We start from the raw sequence: 20,917 nt of genomic DNA on the forward strand, positions 1-20,917 counted from the left end.
TCACGGGGCCTTCGTCACCCACGCACTCCTCTTCCTCAGCACCACGGGCCCGCGGCTCTGCAGGATGGCGGCAGAAACGGGGGTCAGCACCCCAAAATGAGGGGGAACCCCTCGAATGCGACCTCAAAATCCATCCCACCAATTAAACACCCCCCCAATTAAAGACCTCCTAATTAAACCTCTCGAATTAAAAATCCCCCAAATACAGCCGCGAAGATCACTCGTTAACTCCCTCAATTAAAGACCTCCCCTAATTAACATCCCTAATTAAACATCTCCGCTTAACCCTCCCCCCAATTAAAGCCCCACCAATTAAACGCCCTCAATTAAAACACCCCAATTAAACCCAAGTAAAAACTTTCTATTTAACCCCCCAATTAATCCTCCCAACCAAACACCACCCCCCCCCCAATTAAATACACTCCAATTAAACTTCCCAATCAAACCCCCCTAATTAAATAGGGGAGGTTTTAATTAATTAATTAATTAATTAAAATTAATACACCACCCAAATTAAGCCCCCTCACCACCTTTTTGTCGCCGTCACTGGGGCACTGTGGAGGGAGAGACAAACACTGAGGGGGCTTCAATTTCCCCCCCCAAAAACCCACAATGCCCCCACCCCGATATCAGCAACCCCTCCCGAGGTACCCCAAAAATTTTGGGGACCCCCCCCTTCAAATCTTGAGAAGCTCCCCCAAAATTTGGGGAGCCCCTTCTCCCCCTGGTAATCACAACCCTCCCCAGGTATTCATGACCTCCCCCAAAATTTTGGAAACTCCCTCCCCCCCCGATTTTGGGGATCCCCTCACCCCAAAATGAGGCAGGACCTCCCCCAAATTCTGGCGACCTTCCCCAGTTTTGGGGACCCCCGAAATCAGTCTCAGGTATTCACCCCCAACAAAATTTTGGGAACCCCTCCCGATTTTGGGGACCCCCTTACCCCAAAATCAGTCAGGACCTCCTCCAGATTTTGGAGATTCCCCAATTTTGGGGATCCCCTCACCCCAAAATCAGTCCCAGGTACCACAACCCTTGCCCAGATATTCACAACCTCCCTCCAAAATTTTGGAAACCGCCCAGCCCGCCCCCCCCAGCAGACCCCCAGCCCCGCCCCCCCCAAACGCCCCCCCCCCCCCCCCAAAACCCCGGGACCCCGAGCACCCCCACCCCCCGCCCCCCCCCCCCCCCCCCCCCCCCCCCCCCCCCCCCCCCCCCCCCCCCGCCCCGCCCCCCCCAAAACCCCCCAAGCCCGCCCCCCCCCCCGATTTTGGGGACCCCCCAAATTTTGGGGACCCCCTCACCCCAAAATCAGTCAGGACCTCCTCCAGATTTTGGGGACCCGCCAATTTTGGGGGATCCCTCACCCCAAAATCAGTCCCAGGTACCACAACCCTTGCCCAGATATTCACAACCTCCCTCCAAAATTTTGGAAACCGCTCCCGATTTTGGGGACCCGCCGCGATTTTGGGGACCCCCTCACCCCAAAATCAGTCAGGACCTCCCCCAGATTTTGGGGACCCCCCCAGTTTTGGGGATCCCCTCACCCCAAAATCAGTCCCAGGTACCACAATCCTTACCCAGGTATTCACCTCTCCCAAAATTTTGGAAACCGCTCCCGATTTTGGGGACCCGACGAAATTTTGGGGACCCCTCGAAATTTTGGGGACCCCCTCACTCCAAAATCAGTCAGGACCTCCCCCAGATTTTGGGGCGCCCCTTCTCCCCTGGGCTGTTCCTTCACCCAGCACCTCCCCCAGGTGTTCACAACCCTTGCCCAGATATTCACAACCTCCCTCCCAAAATTTTGGAAACCGCTCCCGATTTTGGGGACCCCGCCGCGAATTTGGGGACCCCCAGATTTTGGGGAGCCCCCTCACCCCGGATTTCGAGGCGACACTCGGTCAGGGCCTCGCCCAGCTCGTTGACGGCGCGGCAGGTGTAGGTGCCGCCGTCGAAGGGCCCCGGCTTGCGGATGAGCAGCGTCAGCACGCCCTGGCTGTGCCGCGCCAGGAACCTGGGGTCCTCCCCGATGGCCACCTGGTTCTTCAGCCACACCACCTTGGGCTGGGAGGGGCGCACCTGGTCAGGTGAGCCCCGAAATGCACCCCAAAAATACCCCAATGTACCCCAAAAACATCCACAGCTGGGGATGTGCTCACAGCCCCATTGGGACACCCCAAAACCCTTCCTCAGGTGAACCCCACACCTGGATCTTCAGCCACACCACCTTGGGATGGGAGGGACACACCTGGTCAGGTGAGCCCCGAAATGCACCCCAAAAATACCCCAATGTACCCCAAAAACATCCACAGCTGGGGATGTGCTCACAGCCCCATTGGGACACCCCAAAACCCTTCCTCAGGTGAACCCCACACCTGGTAAGGGGAGCCCCGAAATGTGCCCCAAAAATACCCCAGGGAACCCCAAAAACACCCACAGCCCCATTGGGACACCCCAAAAACCCCCAAAAAACCACAGCCCCATTGGGACACCCCAAAACCCTTCCTCAGGTGAACCCCACACCTGGATCTTCAGCCACACCACCTTGGGCTGGGAGGGACACACCTGGTCAGGTGAGCCCCGAAATGCACCCCAAAAATACCCCAGGGAACCCCAAAAACATCCACAGCTGGGGATGTGTTCACAGCCCCATTGGGACACCCCAAAACCCTTCCTCAGGTGAACCCCACACCTGGTAAGGGGAGCCCCGAAATGCACCCCAAAAATACCCCAGGGAACCCCAGAAACACCCACAGCTCCATTGGGACACCCCAAAAACCCTTCCTCAGGTGAACCCCACACCTGGATCTTCAGCCACACCACCTTGGGCTGGGAGGGCGCACCTGGTCAGGTGAGCCCCGAAATGCACCCCAAAAATACCCCAAGGCACCCCAAAAATACCCCAGGGAACCCCAGAAACACCCACAGCTCCATTGGGACACCCCAAAACCCCAAAAAAACCACAGCTCCATTGGGACACCCCAAAACCCTTCCTCAGGTGAACCCCACACCTGGTTCTTCAGCCACAGCACCTTGGGCTGGGAGGGACGCACCTGGTCAGGTGAGCCCCGAAATGCACCCCAAAAATACCCCAAGGCACCCCAAAAACATCCACAGCTGGGGATGTGTTCACAGCCCCATTGGGACACCCCAAAAACCCCCAAAACAACCACAGCCCCATTGGGACACCCCAAAACCCTTCCTCAGGTGAACCCCACACCTGGTAAGGGGAGCCCCGAAATGCACCCCAAAAATACCCCAGGGAACCCCAGAAACACCCACAGCTCCATTGGGACACCCCAAAAACCCTTCCTCAGGTGAACCCCACACCTGGATCTTCAGGCTGGGAGGGACACACCTGGTCAGGTGAGCCCCGAAATGGACCCCAAAAATACCCTAGGGAACCCCAAAAATACCCCAATGAACCCCCAAAACCACCCAGACCTGGGGATGTGTTCACAGCCCCATTGGGACACCCCAAAACCCCCTCAGGACCCCAAAATCTCCACCCAAACTCCCCCAATTTTGGGGTGAACATGAACAGGAGGACCCCAAAACCTCTTCAGGACCCCAAATCTCCACCCAAACTCCCCCAATTTTGGGGTGAACATGATCAGGGGTACCCCAAAACCCATCCAGGACCCCAAATCTCCACTCAGGACCCCCAAATCTCCACCCAAACTCCCCCAATTTTGGGGTGAACATGCACAGGGGTACCCCAAAACCCACCCAGGACCCCAAATCTCCACCCAGGACCCCCAAATCTCCACCCAAACCCCCCAATTTTGGGGTGAACATGAACAGGAGGACCCCAAAACCTCTTCAGGACCCCCAAATCTCCACTCAATCCCCCCAATTTTGGGGTGAACATGCACAGGGGTACCCCAAAACCCATCCAGTACCCCAAATCTCCACCCAATCCCCCCAATTTTGGGGTGAACATGCACGGGGGTTCCCCAAAACCCATCCAAGGACCCCCAAATCTCCACTCAATCCCCCCAATTTCGGGGTGAACATGATCAGGGGTACCCCAAAACCCACCCAGTACCCCAAATCTCCACTCAATCCCCCCAATTTCGGGGGTGAACATGATCAGGGGTACCCCAAAACCCACCCAATACCCCAAATCTCCACTCAATCCCCCCAATTTCGGGGTGAACATGATCAGGGGTACCCCAAAACCCATCCAGGACCCCAAATCTCCACCCAAACCGCCCCAATTTCGGGGTGAACATGCATGGGGGTACCCCAAAACCCATCCAAGGACCCCCAAATCTCCACTCAAATCCCCCCAATTTTGGGACGAACATGATCAGGGGTACCCCAAAACCCCTTCAGGACCCCAAATCTCCACCCAGCACCCCAAATCTCCACCCAAACCCCCCCAATTTTGGGGTGAACATGCACGGGGGTACCCCAAAACCCACCCAGCACCCCAAATCTCCATTCAATGCCCCCAATTCGGGGGTGAACAGGGACAGGGGTACCCCAAAACCCCCTCAGGACCCCAAATCTCCACCCAGGACCCCCAAATCTCCACCCAAACCGCGCCAATTTTGGGGTGAACATGATCAGGGGTTCCCCAAAACCCACCCAGCACCCCAAATCTCCACTCAATCCCCCCAGTTTCGGGGTGAACATGCACAGGGGTACCCCAAAACCCACCCAGTACCCCAAATCTCCACTCAGGACCCCCAAATCTCCACCCAAACCCCCCAATTTCGGGGTGAACATGCACGGGGTACCCCAAAAACCCCTTCAGGACCCCAAATCTCCACTCGGACCCCCAAATCCCACTCAATCCCCCCCAATTTCGGGGTGAACATGCACAGGGGTACCCCAAAACCCATCCAGCACCCCAAATCTCCATTCAACGCCCCCAATTCGGGGGTGAACAGGGACAGGGGGACCCCAAAACCCACCCAGGACCCCCAAATCTCCACCCAGGACCCCCAAATCTCCACCCAAACCGCCCCAATTTTGGGGTGAACATGAACAGGAGGATCCCAAAACCTCTTCAAGACCCCAAATCTCCACCCAAACCCCCCTAATTTCGGGGTGAACATGCACAGGGGTACCCCAAAACCCACCCAGTACCCCAAATCTCCACTCAGGAGCCCCCAAATCTCCACTCAATCCCCCCAATTTGGGGTGAACATGATCAGGGGTACCCCAAAATCCCCTCAGGACCCCCAAATCTCCACCCAGCACCCCAAATCTCTACCCAAAACCCCCCAATTTCGGGGTGAACATGCATGGGGGTACCCCAAAACCCATCCAAGGACCCCCAAATCTCCACTCAAACCCCCCAATTTTGGGGTGAACATGATCAGGGGTACCCCAAAATCCCTTCAGGACCCCAAATCTCCATGCAAACCCCCCCAGTTTCGGGGTGAACATGCACGGGGTACCCCAAAACCCCTTCAGGACCCCAAATCTCCACCCAAACCCCCCTAATTTCGGGGTGAACATGACGGGGTACCCCAAAACCCCTTCAGGACCCCAAATCTCCATGCAAACCCCCCCAATTTCGGGGTGAACATGCACGGGGTACCCCAAAACCCCTTCAGGACCCCAAATCTCCACTCAGGACCCCCAAATCTCCATGCAAACCCCCCCAATTTCGGGGTGAACATGCACGGGGGTACCCCAAAACCCCCCGAGGACCCCCCCCCAAACCTTGGGGTGCCCCCTGACTGCGCAGTTGAGGGCGGTGGAGTATCCGGCCACGGCGCTGCGATCCACCAGAGGCGTCAGGAACTGCGGGGCCGAGCGAAAATCGCGCTCCTGATACTGGGGGGGCTTCAGCCGCAGCTCTGGGGGGGGGTCCCGGAAGGATTTAGGGGGACCCCGAAATGTTTTGGGGGTGATCATTGGTTGGGGTTTCACCCCCCGCGCACAAAAATGCTTTAAAAACTTAATATTCCCCGTTGAACACCCCTAAATTAATACCTCTCCGTTAATTAAAAACCCCAGTTTAGAGCTCAATTAAGCCCAAAATTTGGGGGTTTGTGCTTGGGGTGGTTTTGGGGAGCACGGAGATCTTACTGAACGCACAAAAACTGCAGCAAATGCCTTCGAATCTACCCGAAAATACCTGGAACCACCCCAAAACCAAATTCATCCTAAACCACCTCAAACTGCCCCCAAAACCACCTCAAATTCATCCAAAACCACCTCAAACTCCCAAAACCACCTCAAACTGCCCCCAAAACCACCTCAAATTCATCCAAAACCACCTCAAATTCATCCCCCAAAACCACCTCAAACTGCCCCAAAACCACCTCAAATTCATCCAAAACCACCTCAAACTGCCCCCAAAACCACCTCAAATTCATCCAAAACCACCTCAAATTCACCCAAAACCACCTCAAACTGCCCCCAAAACCACCTCAAATTCATCCAAAACCACCTCAAACTGCCCCAAAACCACCTCAAATTCATCCAAAACCACCTCAAATTCACCCAAAGCCACCTCAAATTCATCCTAAACCACCTCAAACTGCCCCAAAACCACCACCTCCCCCAAACTGCCCCCAAAACCACCTCAATTCATCCAAAACCACCTCAAATTCATCCAAAACCACCTCAAACTGCCCCCAAAACCACCTCAAATTCATCCAAAACCACCTCAAACTGCCCCCAAACCACCTCAAATTCACCCCAAACCACCTCAAATTCACCCCAAAACCACCTCAAACTCCCCCAAAACCACCTCAAACTGCCCCAAATCCACCTCAAAATTTGGGGTACCCGCTTTGGAGATGCTTTGAGTGGTTCTGGGGATCACGGGGCTCTTGCAAAACCCACAGAGGTGCCCCCAAAACCGCCACAAACCCCCCCAAAACCACCTGAAACCACCCCAAAACCGCCACAAACCTCCCCAAAACCACCTCAAACCTCCCCCAAAACCACCTCAAACCCCCCAAAACCACCTCAAACCCCCCAAATCCACCTCAAACCCCCCCAAATCCACCTCAAACCCCCAACCCCAAACCCCCTACCAAATCACCCACTCAAACCCAAAACACAAAACCCAAATCAACCATTAGGTAGGCTGACCCCCAAACCCACCAACCCCAAACCCCCAACCCCCCAACCCCAACACCCAAACTAAACCCCCCAACAAAACCCAACAACCCAAACCCCCAAACCCAAACAAACACCCCAAACCCCAACACTCAAACCCCCCCAAATCCACCCCAAACCCCCAAAACCCCAAACCACCTCAAACCACCCCAAACCCCCCACCCCAAACCCCCAAACCCCAAACCCCCAAAACCACTCAAACCCCTCAAATCCACCTCAAACCTCCCCCCAAAACCCCTCCAAACCCCCCAACCCCTACCTTTGGTATTTGATTTTAAGGCCCCAAAACCCCTCAAACCAAAACCACCCCAAACCAAACCAAACCCCAACCCAAACCCCCAAAACCAAAACCCCCAAACCAAAATCCCCCCCACCAACCCCCAAAACCACTCAAACCCCCAAAACCACCTCAAACCCCCACCCCAAAACCCCCCAAAACCAAACCCCCCAAACCAACCCCAAACCCAAAACAAAACCACTCAAACCCCCCAAATCCCCCCCCAACCCCCCCCCAATGCCCGAACCCGAATGGGGGTACCCCTGGGGGATGACGCAGGCTTTTGAGGACAGCCCGGTTTCTCGACCCGCCCACACGTTCTCGCCGAAACACCTTGAACAGGTACTGCGTCCCATCACCAGCTCCGGGGGCCGTGCAACGGGGCCGAACTCCCGTACACCGTGAACCACTCCTGGGGGGGGTTTGGGGGGGTCGTGAGGGGGTTTTGGGGGATGGGGGCTTTGAGGGGTTTTGGGGGTTTGGGGGACCTTGAAGGGGTCGTGAGTGGTTTGGGGGGCGTGAGGGGTTTTGGGGGCTTTGGGGGTTTTGGGGTTTGGGGGATTTTGGGGGTGGTGGGGTTTTGGGGGCTCGTGAGGGGCTTTTGGGAGGGTTTGGGGGGATTTTGGGGGGTTTTGGGGGGGTCGTGAGGGGGTTTTGGGGGGGTTTGGGTGGGTTTGGGGAGACTGAGGGGATTTGTGGAGGTTTGAGGTGGTTTGGGGGTTTGAGGTGGTTTTGGGGGGTTTGAGGTGGTGGGGGTACTGTGAGGGTTTCGGGTCTTGAGGGGTTGTTGTGGGGTCTGAGGGGTTGGGGGTTTGAGCAGGTTTTGGGGAGACTGAAGGGACTTGGGGAGGTTTGAGGTGGTTTTGGGTGGTCTTGGGGGTTTGGGGGATTGTGAGGGGATTTTGGGGGGCTTTGAGGGGTTTTGGGGGGGGTTTGGGGGTTTGGGGAGACTGAAGGGATTTGGGGAGGTTTGAAGTGGTTTTGGGGGTTTGGGGATTGTGAGGGTTTGGGGGGCTTTGAGGGGTTTTGGGGAGACTGAAGGGATTTGGGGGTTTTGAGATGGTTTTGGGGGTTTTGGTGGTTTGGGGATCGTGAGGGGTTTGGGGAGCTTTTGAGGGGTTTGGGGGGCCATGAGGGTTTGGGGGGGTTTGAGCGGGTTTTGGGGGATTTTGGGGGGTTGTGATGGGGTTTTGGGGGCTTTGAGGGTCGTGTGGGTTTTGGGGGGCTTTGAGGTGGTTTTGGGGGAGACTGAAGGGATTTGGGGGGTTTTGAGATGGTTTTTGGGGGGGTTTGAGGTGGTTTGGGGGATTGTGAGGGGGTTTTGGGGGGATTTTGGGGGTTTTGGGGAGACCGAAGGGATTTGGGGGGGTTTGAGGCGGTTTTGAGGCGGTTTTGGGGGGTTTTTGAGGTGGTTTGGGGGTTTGAGGGGGTTTTGGGGATCGTGAGGTGGTTTTGGGGGGTTTTGGGGGGCTTTGAGGGGGTTTTGGGGGTTTGGGGGTCGTGAGGGGTTTTGAGGGGGTTTTGGGGGGCTTTGAGGGGGTTTTGGGGCAGACTGAGAGGATTTTGGGAGGTTTGAGGTGGTTTTGAGGTGGTTTTGGGGGGGTTTTGGGGGATTGTGAGGGGATTTTGGGGAGGTTTGAGGGGGTTTGGGGGGGTTTGAGGTGGTTTTTGGGGGGGTTTGAGGTGGTTTGGGGGATTGTGAGGGGGTTTTGGGGTCGTGAGGGGGTTTTGGGGGGCTTTGAGGTGGTTTTGGGGGAGACTGAAGGGATTTGGGGGGTTTTGAGATGGTTTTTGGGGGGTTTGAGGTGGTTTGGGGATCGTGAGGGGGTTTGGGGGAGTTTGAGGGGGTTTAGGGGGTCATGAGGGGGTTTTGGGGGGCTTTGAGCGGGTTTTGGGGGGTCGTGATGGGGTTTTGGGGGATTTTGGGGGGTCGTGATGGGGTTTTGGGGGGCTTTGAGGGGTTGTGAGGGGGTTTTGGGGGAGACTGAAAGGATTTGGGGAGGTTTGAGGTGGTTTTGAGATGGTTTTTGGGGGGCTTTGAGGGGGTTTGGGGGATTGTGAGGGGGGTTTTGGGGGAGACCGAAAGGATCTGGGGAGGTTTGAATATTTGGGGGTCCCACTGAGGATTTTGGGGTTCCACTGAGCATTTTGGGGTTCCTGTGGGGCTGATTTTGGGGCGCTGCCCCCCTCACCATGGTTCTCTTGTCGGCCTTCATGATGGTGTAGCCGGTGATCTCGGCGTTGCCGTCGTCCTCGGGGGGCGCCCACTCCACCAGGGCGTTGAACCCCCAAACCTCCTTCACCTGCACCTTCTGGGGGGGCCCTGGTTTCTCTGGGGGGATCGGATCAGGGACACCCCAAAAATACCCCAGAAACACCCCAAAACGTGCCTGGGAAACAGCGCCCAAAAATCCCCCAAAACACCCCAAAACGTGCCTGGGAAACAGCGCCCAAAAATCCCCCAAAACACCCCAAAACCTCCCAGTGCTCCCAGTTCCCAATCCCAGTGCTCCCAGTTCCCAATCCCAGTGCTCCCAGTGCCCCCAGTTCCCAATCCCAGTGCTCCCAGTTCCCAATCCCAGTGCTCCCAGTGCTCCCAGTTCCCAATCCCAGTGCTCCCAGTTCCCAATCCCAGTGCTCCCAGTGCTCCCAGTTCCCAATCCCAGTGCTCCCAGTTCCCAATCCCAGAGCTCCCAGTGCTCCCAGTTCCCAATCCCAGTGCTCCGTCCCAATCCCAGTGCTCCCAGTTCCCAATCCCAGAGCTCCCAGTGCTCCCAGTTCCCAATCCCAGTCCCGTGCCCCCCCAGTTCCCAATCCCAGTGCTCCCAGTGCCCCAGTTCCCAATCCCAGTGCTCCCAGTTCCCAATCCCAGTGCTCCCAGTGCCCGTGCCCATCCCAGTGCTCCCAGTTCCCAATCCCAGTGCTCCCAGTTCCCAATCCCAGAGCTCCCAGTGCTCCCAGTTCCCAATCCCAGTGCTCCCAGTTCCCAATCCCAGTGCTCCCAGTGCTCCCAGTTCCCAATCCCAGTGCTCCCAGTGCTCCCAGTTCCCAATCCCAGTGCTCCCAGTTCCCAATCCCAGTGCTCCCAGTGTTCCCAGTTCCCAATCCCAGAGCTCCCAGTGCTCCTAGTTCCCAATCCCAGTGCTCCCAGTTCCCAATCCCAGTGCTCCCAGTGCCCCCAGTTCCCAATCCCAGTGCTCCCAGTTCCCAATCCCAGAGCTCCCAGTGCTCCCAGTTCCCAATCCCAGTGCTCCCAGTTCCTAATTCCAGTGCTCCCAGTGCTCCCAGTTCCCAATCCCAGTGCTCCCAGTGCTCCCAGTTCCCAATCCCAGCACCCATCCCATGTCCCTCATTGCCTCTCCCATCACTCCCAGTCCCAGTCGCTCCCAGTGCTCCCAGTGCCCCAGTTCCCAATCCCAGTGCCCAGTCCTGCTTCCCCCATTGCCTTTCCCATCACTCCCAGTCCCTCCCATCGTTCCCAGTGCCCCCAGTTCCCAATCCCAGTGCCCGGACCCAGTTCCCCCACTTCTGCCAGTTCCCAATCCCAGTGCTCCCAGTGCTCCCAGTGCTCCCAGTTCCCAATCCCAGAGCTCCCAGTGCTCCCAGTTCCCAATCCCAGAGCTCCCAGTGCTCCCAGTTCCCAATCCCAGTGCCCAGCCCTGCTTCCCCCATTGCCTCTCCCATCACTCCCAGTCACTCCCAGTCGCTCCCGTTGCCCCAGTGCCCCAGTTCCCAATCCGTCCCAGTGCTCCCCCATTGCCTTTCCCATACCCCAGTCCTCGTTCCCAGTGCCCCCAGTGCCCGACCCAGTTCCCCCACTTCTCCCAGTTCCCGTCCCAGTGCTCCCAGTGCTCCCAGTTACCAGTCCCAATCCCAGAGCTCCCATCTCCGTTCCATGGCGCCCAGCCCTCCTTCCCCCATTGCCTCCCCATCACCCCTCAATGTGCCCCCTGTTCCCGTCCCAGTGCCCCAGTGCTCCCAGTGCTCGACCCAGTTCCCAATCCCAGTCCCTCCCAGTGCTCCCAGTTCCCAATCCCAGTCCCCTCCCCCGACACTCGTGCTCCCAGTGCTCCCAGTTCCCAATCCCAGTCCCTCCCAGTGCTCCCAGTTCCCAATCCCAGAGATCCCAGTGCTCCCAGTTCCCAATCCCAGTGCCCATCCCTGTTTCCCCATGTCCTCCATTGCCTCTCCCAGTCACTCCCAGTCACTCCCATCATTCCCAGTGCCCCCAGTTCCCAATCCCAGTGCTCCCAGTTACCAATCCCAGTGCCCATCCCTGTTTCCCCCAAGTCCCCCATTGCCTCTCCCATCACTCCCAGAGCTCCCAGTGCACCCAGTTCCCCATCTCAGTGCCCAGTCCTGCTTCCCCCATTGCCTCTCCCATCACTCCCAGTCCCTCCCAGTCGCTCCCAGTGCTCCCAGTTACCGACGATGCGCAGGCGCATCTCGGCCGTGTCCTCCATGCCCTCGATGCCAACACTCAGCCTGGTGTTCCCAGTCACTCCCAGTCACTCCCAGTCACTCCCATCATTCCCACTTCTCCCAGTTCCCAATCCCAGTCCCGCCCAGTCGCTCCCAGTGCTCCCAGTTACCGACGATGCGCAGGCGCATCTCGGCCGTGTCCTCCATGCCCTCGATGCGCACGCTGAGCCCGTAGCGCCCCGAGTGCCCCCTGGCGGCGGCGCGGATGAAGAACACCGTGTCCCGGTCCGACGTGCGCACGTGCACGTCCTCGCCCAGGGGCCCGCCCTCCTTCGTCCACGTCACCTGGGGGCGGGGCTTACCCTGCCGAGGGGGCGGGGCTTGGTTAGGTCTATGGGGGGGGTGTGGGGTTGAGGTGTCCCTATGGGGCTGTGGGGCTGTGGGGTTGAGGTGTCTCTATGGGGCTGTGGGGTTGAGGTGTCCCTATGGGATCTATGGGGCTGTGGGGTTGGGGTCTCCCTATGGGGCTGTGGGGTTGAGTTGTCCCTATGGGATCTGTGGGGCTGTGGGGCTGTAGGGTTGAGGTGTGCCTATGGGGCTGTGGGGCTGTGGGGTTGAGGTGTCTCTATGGGGCTGTGGGGTTGAGGTGTCCCTATGGGATCTATGGGGCTGTGGGGTTTGGGTCTATGGGGCTGTGGGGTTGAGTTGTCCCTTGGGCTGTGGGGCTGTGGGGCTGTAGGGTTGAGGTGTCCCTATGGGGCTGTGGGGTTGAGTTGTCCCTATGGATCTGTGGGGCTGTGGGGTTGAGTTGTCCCTATGGGATCTGTGGGGTTGAGTTGTCCCTATGGATCTGTGGGGCTGTGGGGTTGAGGTGTCTCTATGGGATCTGTGGGGCTGTGGGGCTGTGGGGTTGAGGTGTCCCTATGGGATCTGTGGGGCTGTGGGGCTGTAGGGTTGAGGTGTCCCTATGGGGCTGTGGGGTTGAGTTGTCCCTATGGATCTGTGGGGCTGTGGGGTTGAGGTGTCCCTATGGGATCTGTGGGGCTGTGGGGCTGTAGGGTTGAGGTGTGCCTATGGGATCTATGGGGCTGTGGGGTTGAGGTGTCCCTATGGGGCTGTGGGGCTGTGGGGTTGAGGTGTCTCTATGGGATCTGTGGGGCTGTGGGGTTGAGGTGTCCCTATGGGATCTATGGGGCTGTGGGGCTGTAGGGTTGAGGTGTGCCTATGGGGCTGTGGGGTTGAGGTGTCCCTATGGGGCTGTGGGGCTGTGGGGTTGAGGTGTCCCTATGGGATCTATGGGGCTGTGGGGTTGAGGTGTCCCTATGGGATCTGTGGGGCTGTGGGGCTGTAGGGTTGAGGTGTGCCTATGGGGCTGTGGGGCTGTGGGGTTGAGGTGTCCCTATGGAGCTGTAGGGTTGAGGTGTCCCTATGGGATCTATGGGGCTGTGGGGTTGAGGTGTCCCTATGGGGCTGTGGGGCTGTGGGGTTGAGGTGTCTCTATGGGATCTGTGGGGCTGTGGGGTTGAGGTGTCCCTATGGGATCTATGGGGCTGTGGGGTTCAGGTGTCCCTATGGGGCTGAGTTATCCCTATGGGGCTGAATTGTCCCTATAAATCCATAGGGGTGAGTTATCCCTATAGGGCTGAGTTACCCATACAAATCTATAGGGCTGAGCGACTCCTATGAATCTATGGGGCTATCCCTATAGGAGCTCAGTTATCCCAATAAATCCATAGGGCTGAGTCGTCCCTATGGGGCTGAGTTATCCCTATAGGGCCGAGTGACCCCAATAAATCCATAGGGCCGAGTGACCCCAATAACTCCAAAGGGCCGAGTGACCCCAATAAATCCACAGGACTGAATGACCCCAATAAATCCATAGGGCTGAGTGACCCCAACAAATCCATAGGGCAGAGTGACCCCAATAAATCCATAGGGCTGAGTCATCCCTATGGGGCTGAGTTATCCCTATAGGGCCGAGTGACCCCAATAAATCCATAGGGCAGAGTGACCCCAATAAATCCATAGTGCTGAGTGACCCCAATAAATCCCTATAGGGCCGAGTGACCCCAATAACTCCATAGGGCCGAGTGACCCCAATAAATCCATAGGGCCGAGTGACCCCAATAAATCCCTATAGGGCCGAGTGACCCCAATAACTCCATAGGGCAGAGTGACCCCAATAAATCCCTATAGAGCCGAGTGACCCCAATAACTCCCTAGGGCTGAGTGACCCCAATAAATCCATAGAGTAGAGTGACCCCAATAACTCCATAGGGCAGAGTGACCCCAATAAATCCACAGGACTGAATGACCCCAATAAATCCCTAGGGCTGGGTGACCCCAACAAATCCATAGGGCTGAGTGACCCCAATAAATCCATAGGGCAGAGTGACCCCAATAAATCCACAGGACTGAATGACCCCAATAAATCCATAGGGCTGGGTGACCCCAACAAATCCATAGGGCCGAGTGACCCCAACAAATCCATAGGGCTGAGTGACCCCAATAAATCCATAGGGCTGAGTCGTCCCTATGGGGCTGAGTTATCCCTATAGGGCCGAGTGACCCCAATAAATCCATAGGGCCGAGTGACCCCAATAAATCCCTAGGGCTGAGTGACCCCAACAAATCCATAGGGCCGAGTGACCCCAATAACTCCCTAGGGCAGAGCTCCCCAGATTTTGGGGTGCCCCACTCACCTGGAAGGGGATGACCAGGTTCACCTGCTCCCCCACCTTCCTGACGTACGTCTGCCGCAGGTGCCGGGGCAGCCGGATTTTGGGGCGCTCTGGGGGCATTGTCAATGTTTAGGGGGAGATTTATGGGGCAGAACCCCCAAATTTTGGGGTCTCCCCCGATTTTAGGGTCCCCCTTTACCCGTCAATTCCCCCCTTAATTCCTTCAGGTTCTCCTCCCCAAAGTTTCACCTCCGTTTTGGGGTCCTTCCCCATTTTTGGGGTCTCTCCCCATTTTTGGGGTCCTTCCTCATTTTTAGGGTCCCTGCTCATATTTAGGCTCTCTCCCCAACTTTAGGGTCACTCCCTATTTTTGGGGTCCCTCCCCAATTTTGGGTTCCCCCACTTCTGGTTTTGGGCTCCCCCCTGATTTCGGGTCCCCCCTGATTATGGGGTCCCCCCTTTTCCTTTATGGATCCTCCTTTTATGGATCCCCCTGATTTCCCTTATGGATCCCCCCCGATTTTGGGCTCCCCCCCAATTTTGGGGTCCCCCTGATTTCAGGATCCCCCCCAATTTCCGGATCCCCCCCCTGATTTCGGGGTCCCCCCTGATTTTGGGATCCCCCGGTCCCCCTTTTATGGATCCCCCTAATTTCCCTTATGGACCCCCCTCCCGATTTTGGGATTTCCCCCCCAGTTCCTGCCTCCCCCCCGATTTCGGGTGCTCCCCCCAAATTTCGGGGTCCCCCCTTTCCTTTATGGATCCCCGCCCTCGATTTCGGGATTTCCCCCCCTGATTTCGGGATTTCCCCCCCGATTTCGTGATCCCCCCCCCAATTTTAGGCTCCCCCCAATTTCTAGCTCCCCCCCTCAATTTCGGGGTGCCCCCCAAATTTCGGGGTGCCCCCCAGTTTCAGTCTCCCCCCCAAATTTCGGGGTCCTCCCCTTTCCTTTATGGATCCCCCTCCTCGATTTCGGGATTTCCGTCCGATTTTGGGATTTCCCCCCCTGATTTTGGGATTTACCCCCCCCAATTTCTGCCTACCCCCCCAATTCCTGCCTCCCCCGATTTCGGGTGCTCCCCCCCAAATTTCGGGGTCCCCCCTTTCCTTTATGGATTCCCTCCTCGATTTCGGGATTTCCGCCCGATTTCGGGATTTCCCCCCCCGATTTCGGGATTTCCCCCCCGATTTCGTGATCCCCCCCCCAATTTTAGGCTCCCACCAATTTCTAGCTCCCCCCCTCAATTTCGGGGTGCCCCCCAAATTTCGGGGTGCCCCCCAATTTCGGGATGCCCCCCAAATTTCGGGGTGCCCCCCAGTTTCAGGCTCCCCCCCAAATTTCGGGGTCCCCCCTTTCCTTTATGGATCCCCTCCTCGATTTCGGGATTTCCGCCCGATTTCGGGATTTCTGCCCGATTTCGGGATTTACCCCCCGATTTCGTGATTCCCCCCCCCAATTTCTGCCTACCCCCCTAATTCCTGGCTGCCCCCCGATTTCTGGTGCCCCCTCCAAATTTCGGGGTGCCCCCCAATTTCGGGATGCCCCCCAAATTTCGGGGTCCTCCCCTTTCCTTTACGGATCCCCTCCTCGATTTCAGGATTTCCGCCCCCGATTTCGGGCTTTCCCCCGATTTCGGGATTTACCCTCCCCAATTTCTGCCTCCCCCCAATTCCTGCCTCCCACCCGATTTCGGGTGCTCCCCCCAAATTTCGGGGTCCCCCCCTTTCCTTTATGGATCCCCCTCTTCGATTTCAGGATTTCCTCCCTGATTTCGGGATTTCCCCCCTGATTTCGGGATTTCCTCCCTGATTTCGGGATTTCCCCCCCGATTTCGTGATTCCCCCCCTCCCAATTTCCGCCTCCCCAATTCCTGGCTGCCCCTCCGATTTCAGGGGTTCCCCCCCAAATTTCGGGGGGTGTCCCCCAGACCCACCGACGATCTCTCGGATGGTGACGGGCTGGGCCATGGTGGCCGGGGGGCTGCGGCCCGCGATGTTCACGCCCACCACGCGGAACAGCAGCTTCTCCCCCGTGGGCAAACCGCGCACCGTGAGCCCGCAGCGCTCCACCAGCTCCGTGTTCGCGGGGGTCCAGTTCGTGTCTTGGGGGGAGAAAAGGGAAATTTGGGGGATTATGGGGTCGGGGAGGGGGTTATGGGGTCGGGGGTATTTGATTTTGGGGGGTTATGGGGTCGGGGAGGGGGTTATGGGGTCGGGGGTATTTGATTTTGGGGGGTTATGGGGTCCGAGAGGGGGTTATGGGGTCGGGGAGTATCAGATTTTGGGGGGTTATGGGGTCAGGGAGGGGGTTATAGGGTCGGGGGGTTATCGGATTTTGGGGTTATGGGGCTGGAGAAGGGGCTGGGGGCTCCACCAGCTCCGTGTTCGCGGGGGTCCAGTTTGTGTCTTGGGGGGGGGAAAGGGAAAATTTGGGGGGTTATGGGGTCCGGGAGGGGGTTATGGGGTCGGGGAGGGGGTTATGGGGTCGGGGGAGGAGGTTATGGGGCTGGGGAGGGCTCCAGATTTGGGGGATGTGGGGCTGGGGGCTTCACCAGCTCCGCGTTTGCGGGGGTCCAGGTCGTGTCTTGGGGGAGAGAAAAAGGGAAATTTGGGGGGTTATGGGGTCCGGGAGGGAGCTATGGAGTTGGGGGTACTGGATTTTGGGGGGTTATGGGGTCGGGGAGGGGGTTATGGGGTCGGGGGTATTTGATTTTGGGGGTTATGGGGTCGGGGAGGGCGTTATGGGGTCGGGAGTATCAGATTTTGGGGGGTTATGGGGCTGGGGAGGGGTCCAGATTTGGGGGATGTGGGGCTGGGGGCTCCACCAGCTCCGTGTTCGGGGTGGGGGGTCAGTTCGTGTCTAGGGGGAGAAAAGGAAAAATTTGGGGGGTTATGGGGTCTGGGAGGGGGTTATGGGGTCGGGGAGGGGGTTATGGGGTCGGGGGTATTTGATTTTGGGGGGTTATGGGGTCCCAGAGGGGGTATGGGGTCGGGGGTATTTGATTTTGGGGGTTATGGGGTCCGAGAGGGGGTTATGGGGTGGGGAGTATCAGATTTTGGGGGTTGGGGTCAGGGAGGGGTTATAGGGTCGGGGGTTATCGGTTTTGGGGTTATGGGGCTGGAGAAGGGGCTGGGGGCTCCACCAGCTCCCTGTTCGGGGGGTCCAGTTTGTGTCTTGGGGGGAGAAAGGGAAAATTTGGGGGGTTATGGGGTCCGGGAGGGGGTTATGGGGTCGGGGAGGGGTTATGGGGCTGGGGAGGGTTCCAGATTTGGGGGATGTGGGGCTGGGGGCTCCACCAGCTCCGTGTTCGCGGGGGTCCAGTTCGTGTCTTGGGGGGAGAAAGGGAAATTTGGGGGGTTATGGGGTCCAGGAGGGGGTCTAGGGTCGGGGGTTATCGGATTTTGGGGTTATGGGGCTGGAGAAGGGGCTGGGGCTCCACCAGCTCCGTGTTCACTGGGGGTCCAGTTTGTGTCTTGGGGGGAGAAAAGGGGGAATTTGGGGGTTATGGGGTCCGGGAGGGGTTATGGGGTCGGGGAGGGGTTATGGGGTCGGGGGGTATTTGATTTTTGGCGGTTATGGGGTCGGGGGAGGGCGTTATGGGGTCCGAGAGGGGGTTGTGGGGTCGGGGAGTATCAGATTTTGGGGGGTTATGGGGCTGGGGAGGGGTCCAGATTTGGGGGATGTGGGGCTGGGGGCTTCACCAGCTCTGTGTTCTCGGGGGTCCAGTTCGTGTCTTGGGGGAGAGAAAAGGGAAATTTGGGGGGTTATGGGGTCCGGGAGGGGGTTATGGGGTCGGGGAGGGGGTTATGGGGTCGGGGAGGGGGTTATGGGGTCGGGGGTTGTTGGATTTTGGGGTTATGGGGTCGTGGAGGGGATTGTGGGGTCGTGGGGTATCGGAATTTGGGGTTATGGGGTCGGGGGATATTGGATTTTGGGGGGTTATGGAGCTGGGGAGGGGCTTCTTTTGAGCTCCACCCCCAAGTTTTGGGGGGGTGCCCCCTGAAGTCTTGCCATCCAACCCCAACATTTTGGGGTGTCCCCCGAATTTTGGGTGCCCCCCGAATTTTAGGGGTGCCCCCGGAATTTTAGGGTGCCCCCGGAATTTTGGGGTGCCCCCCGAATTTTGGGGCGCCCCCTGAAATTTTGGGGTGCTCCCCGGAATTTTAGGGTTCCCCCCGGAATTTTGGGTGCCCCCCGAATTTTAGGGTACCCCCGGAATTTTGGGGTTCCCCCCGAATTTTGGGGTGTCCCCCGAATTTTGGGGTGCCCCCCGAATTTTGGGGTGCCCCCCGATATTTTGGGTGCCCCCCGAATTTTAGGGTGCCCCCGGAATTTTAGGGTGCCCCCCGAATTTTGGGGTGCCCCCCGAATTTTGGGGCGCCCCCTGAAATTTTGGGGTGCCCCCGGAATTTTAGGGCGCCCCCGGAATTTTAGGGTGCCCCCGGAAAATTTGGGGTGCCCTCCGAATTTTAGGGTGCCCCCGAATTTTGGGGTGCCCCCCGATATTTTGGGTGCCCCCCGAATTTTAGGGTGCCCCCGGAATTTTAGGGTGCCCCCCGAATTTTGGGGTGCCCCCCGAATTTTGGGGCGCCCCCTGAAATTTTGGGGTGCCCCCGGAATTTTAGGGCGCCCCCGGAATTTTAGGGTGCCCCCGGAAAATTTGGGGTGCCCTCCGAATTTTAGGGTGCCCCCCGAATTTTGGGGTGCCCCCCGATATTTTGGGTGCCCCCCGAATTTTAGGGTGCCCCCGGAATTTTAGGGTGCCCCCGAATTTTGGGGGGCCCCCCGAATTTTGGGGCGCCCCTGAAATTTTGGGGTGCCCCCGGAATTTTAGGGCGCCCCCGGAATTTTAGGGTGCCCCCGGAAAATTTGGGGTGCCCTCCGAATTTTAGGGTGCCCCCCGAATTTTGGGGTGCCCCCCGAATTTTAGGGTGCCCCCGGAAAATTTGGGGTGCCCTCCGAATTTTAGGGTGCCCCCCGAATTTTGGGGTGCCCCCCCGAAATTTGGGGTGCTCCCGGAATTTTAGGGTTCCCCCCGGAATTTTGGGTGCCCCCCCGAATTTTAGGGTACCCCCGAATTTTGGGGTGCCCCCGAATTTTAGGGTTCCCCCGGAATTTTGGGTGCCCCCCCGAATTTTAGGGTTCCCCCCGGAATTTTGGGGTTCCCCCCGAATTTTGGGGTGTCCCCCGAATTTTGGGGTGTCCCCCGAATTTTGGGGTTCCCCCCGGAATTTTGGGGTGCCCCGCTCACCCCCCTCGCGGCACCACTCCACCAGGTATCCGTCGATGCCCCCCGCCCCCAGGCGCTCCGGGGGGCGCCACTTGAGGGTGGCCGTGGTGTCCGTCACGTCCTCCAGCGTCAGGTGAGTGGGTTCGCTGGTGGGGGCTGCAGGGGACCCCCAAAATCACCCAAAATCAGCCCAAAAATCAGCTCAGAATCCTCCCAAAATCACCCAAAAATCAGCCCAAAATGACCTCAAAATCAGCCCAAAAATCAGCCCAAAATCACAGAAAAATCACCTCAAAATCAGCCCAAAAATCAGCCCAAAATCACAGAAAAATCATCTCAAAATCAGCCCAAAAATCAGCCCAAAATGAGACCAAAAATCGGCCCAAAAATACCCCAAAATCACCCCAGAATCATCCCCAAAATCAGCCCAAAATCAGCCCAAAAATCAGCTCAGAATCATCCCAAAATCACCCAAAAATCAGCCCAAAATGAGACCAAAAATCGGCCCAAAAATACCCCAAAATCACCCCAGAATCATCCCCAAAATCAGCCCCAAATCAGCCCAAAAATCAGCTCAGAATCATCCCAAAATCACCCAAAAATCGGCCCAAAAATCACAACAAAAATCAGCCCAAAGTCACCTCAAAATCACATAAAAATCAGCCCAAAATCACCCAAAAATCAGCCCAAAAATCACAACAAAAATCAGCCCAAAGTCACCTCAAAATCACAGAAAAAATCAGCCCAAAATCAGCCCAAAATCACACCAAAATCACCTCAAAATCACCTCAAAAACAGCCCAAAAATCAGCCCAAAATCACCTCAAAATCACCTCAAAATCAGCCCAAAATTCACAACAAAAATCAGCCTAAAATCACACAAAAATCACCTAAAAATCAGCCCAAAATCACACCAAAATCACCCCAAAATCAGCCCAAAAATCACACAAAAATCACACAAAAATCACACAAAAATCACCTCAAAATCAGCCCAAAATCACGCAAAAACCACCTCAAAATCAGCCCCAAAATCAGACAAAATCATCCCAAAATCAGCCCAAAAATCACCACAAAATGACCTCAAAATCAGCCCAAAAATCTCACAAAAATCACCTCAAAAATCACCCCAAAATCAGCCCAAAATCTGCCCAGAATCATCCCAAATCCCCTCCAGGACCCCCCAGATCCCCCTGGGAGCCCCCAGACCCAATCCA

The 20,917-nt window shown here is 57.2% G+C and overlaps 1 protein-coding gene across 1 annotated transcript; it reads right to left on the bottom strand.

Moving 5' to 3' along the window:
* Window positions 1-531: 531 nt before the first annotated feature.
* Window positions 532-19,860, bottom strand: LOC115916510 (myosin-binding protein C, fast-type-like; the record flags this gene model as incomplete). Its single annotated transcript, XM_030970243.1, has 10 exons — window positions 532-554; window positions 1,881-2,067; window positions 5,683-5,819; window positions 6,757-6,797; window positions 7,729-7,781; window positions 9,562-9,701; window positions 11,962-12,154; window positions 14,494-14,582; window positions 16,408-16,575; window positions 19,726-19,860. Coding segments are annotated over 10 exons (1,154 nt in total), but the record flags the coding sequence as incomplete, so codon positions are not given.
* Between the last annotated feature and the right edge of the window lie 1,057 nt (window positions 19,861-20,917).

This window comes from Camarhynchus parvulus, unplaced genomic scaffold (genome assembly GCF_901933205.1).
Source record: "Camarhynchus parvulus unplaced genomic scaffold, STF_HiC, whole genome shotgun sequence".
In the NCBI taxonomy this organism is placed as follows: Eukaryota; Metazoa; Chordata; class Aves; order Passeriformes; family Thraupidae; genus Camarhynchus; species Camarhynchus parvulus.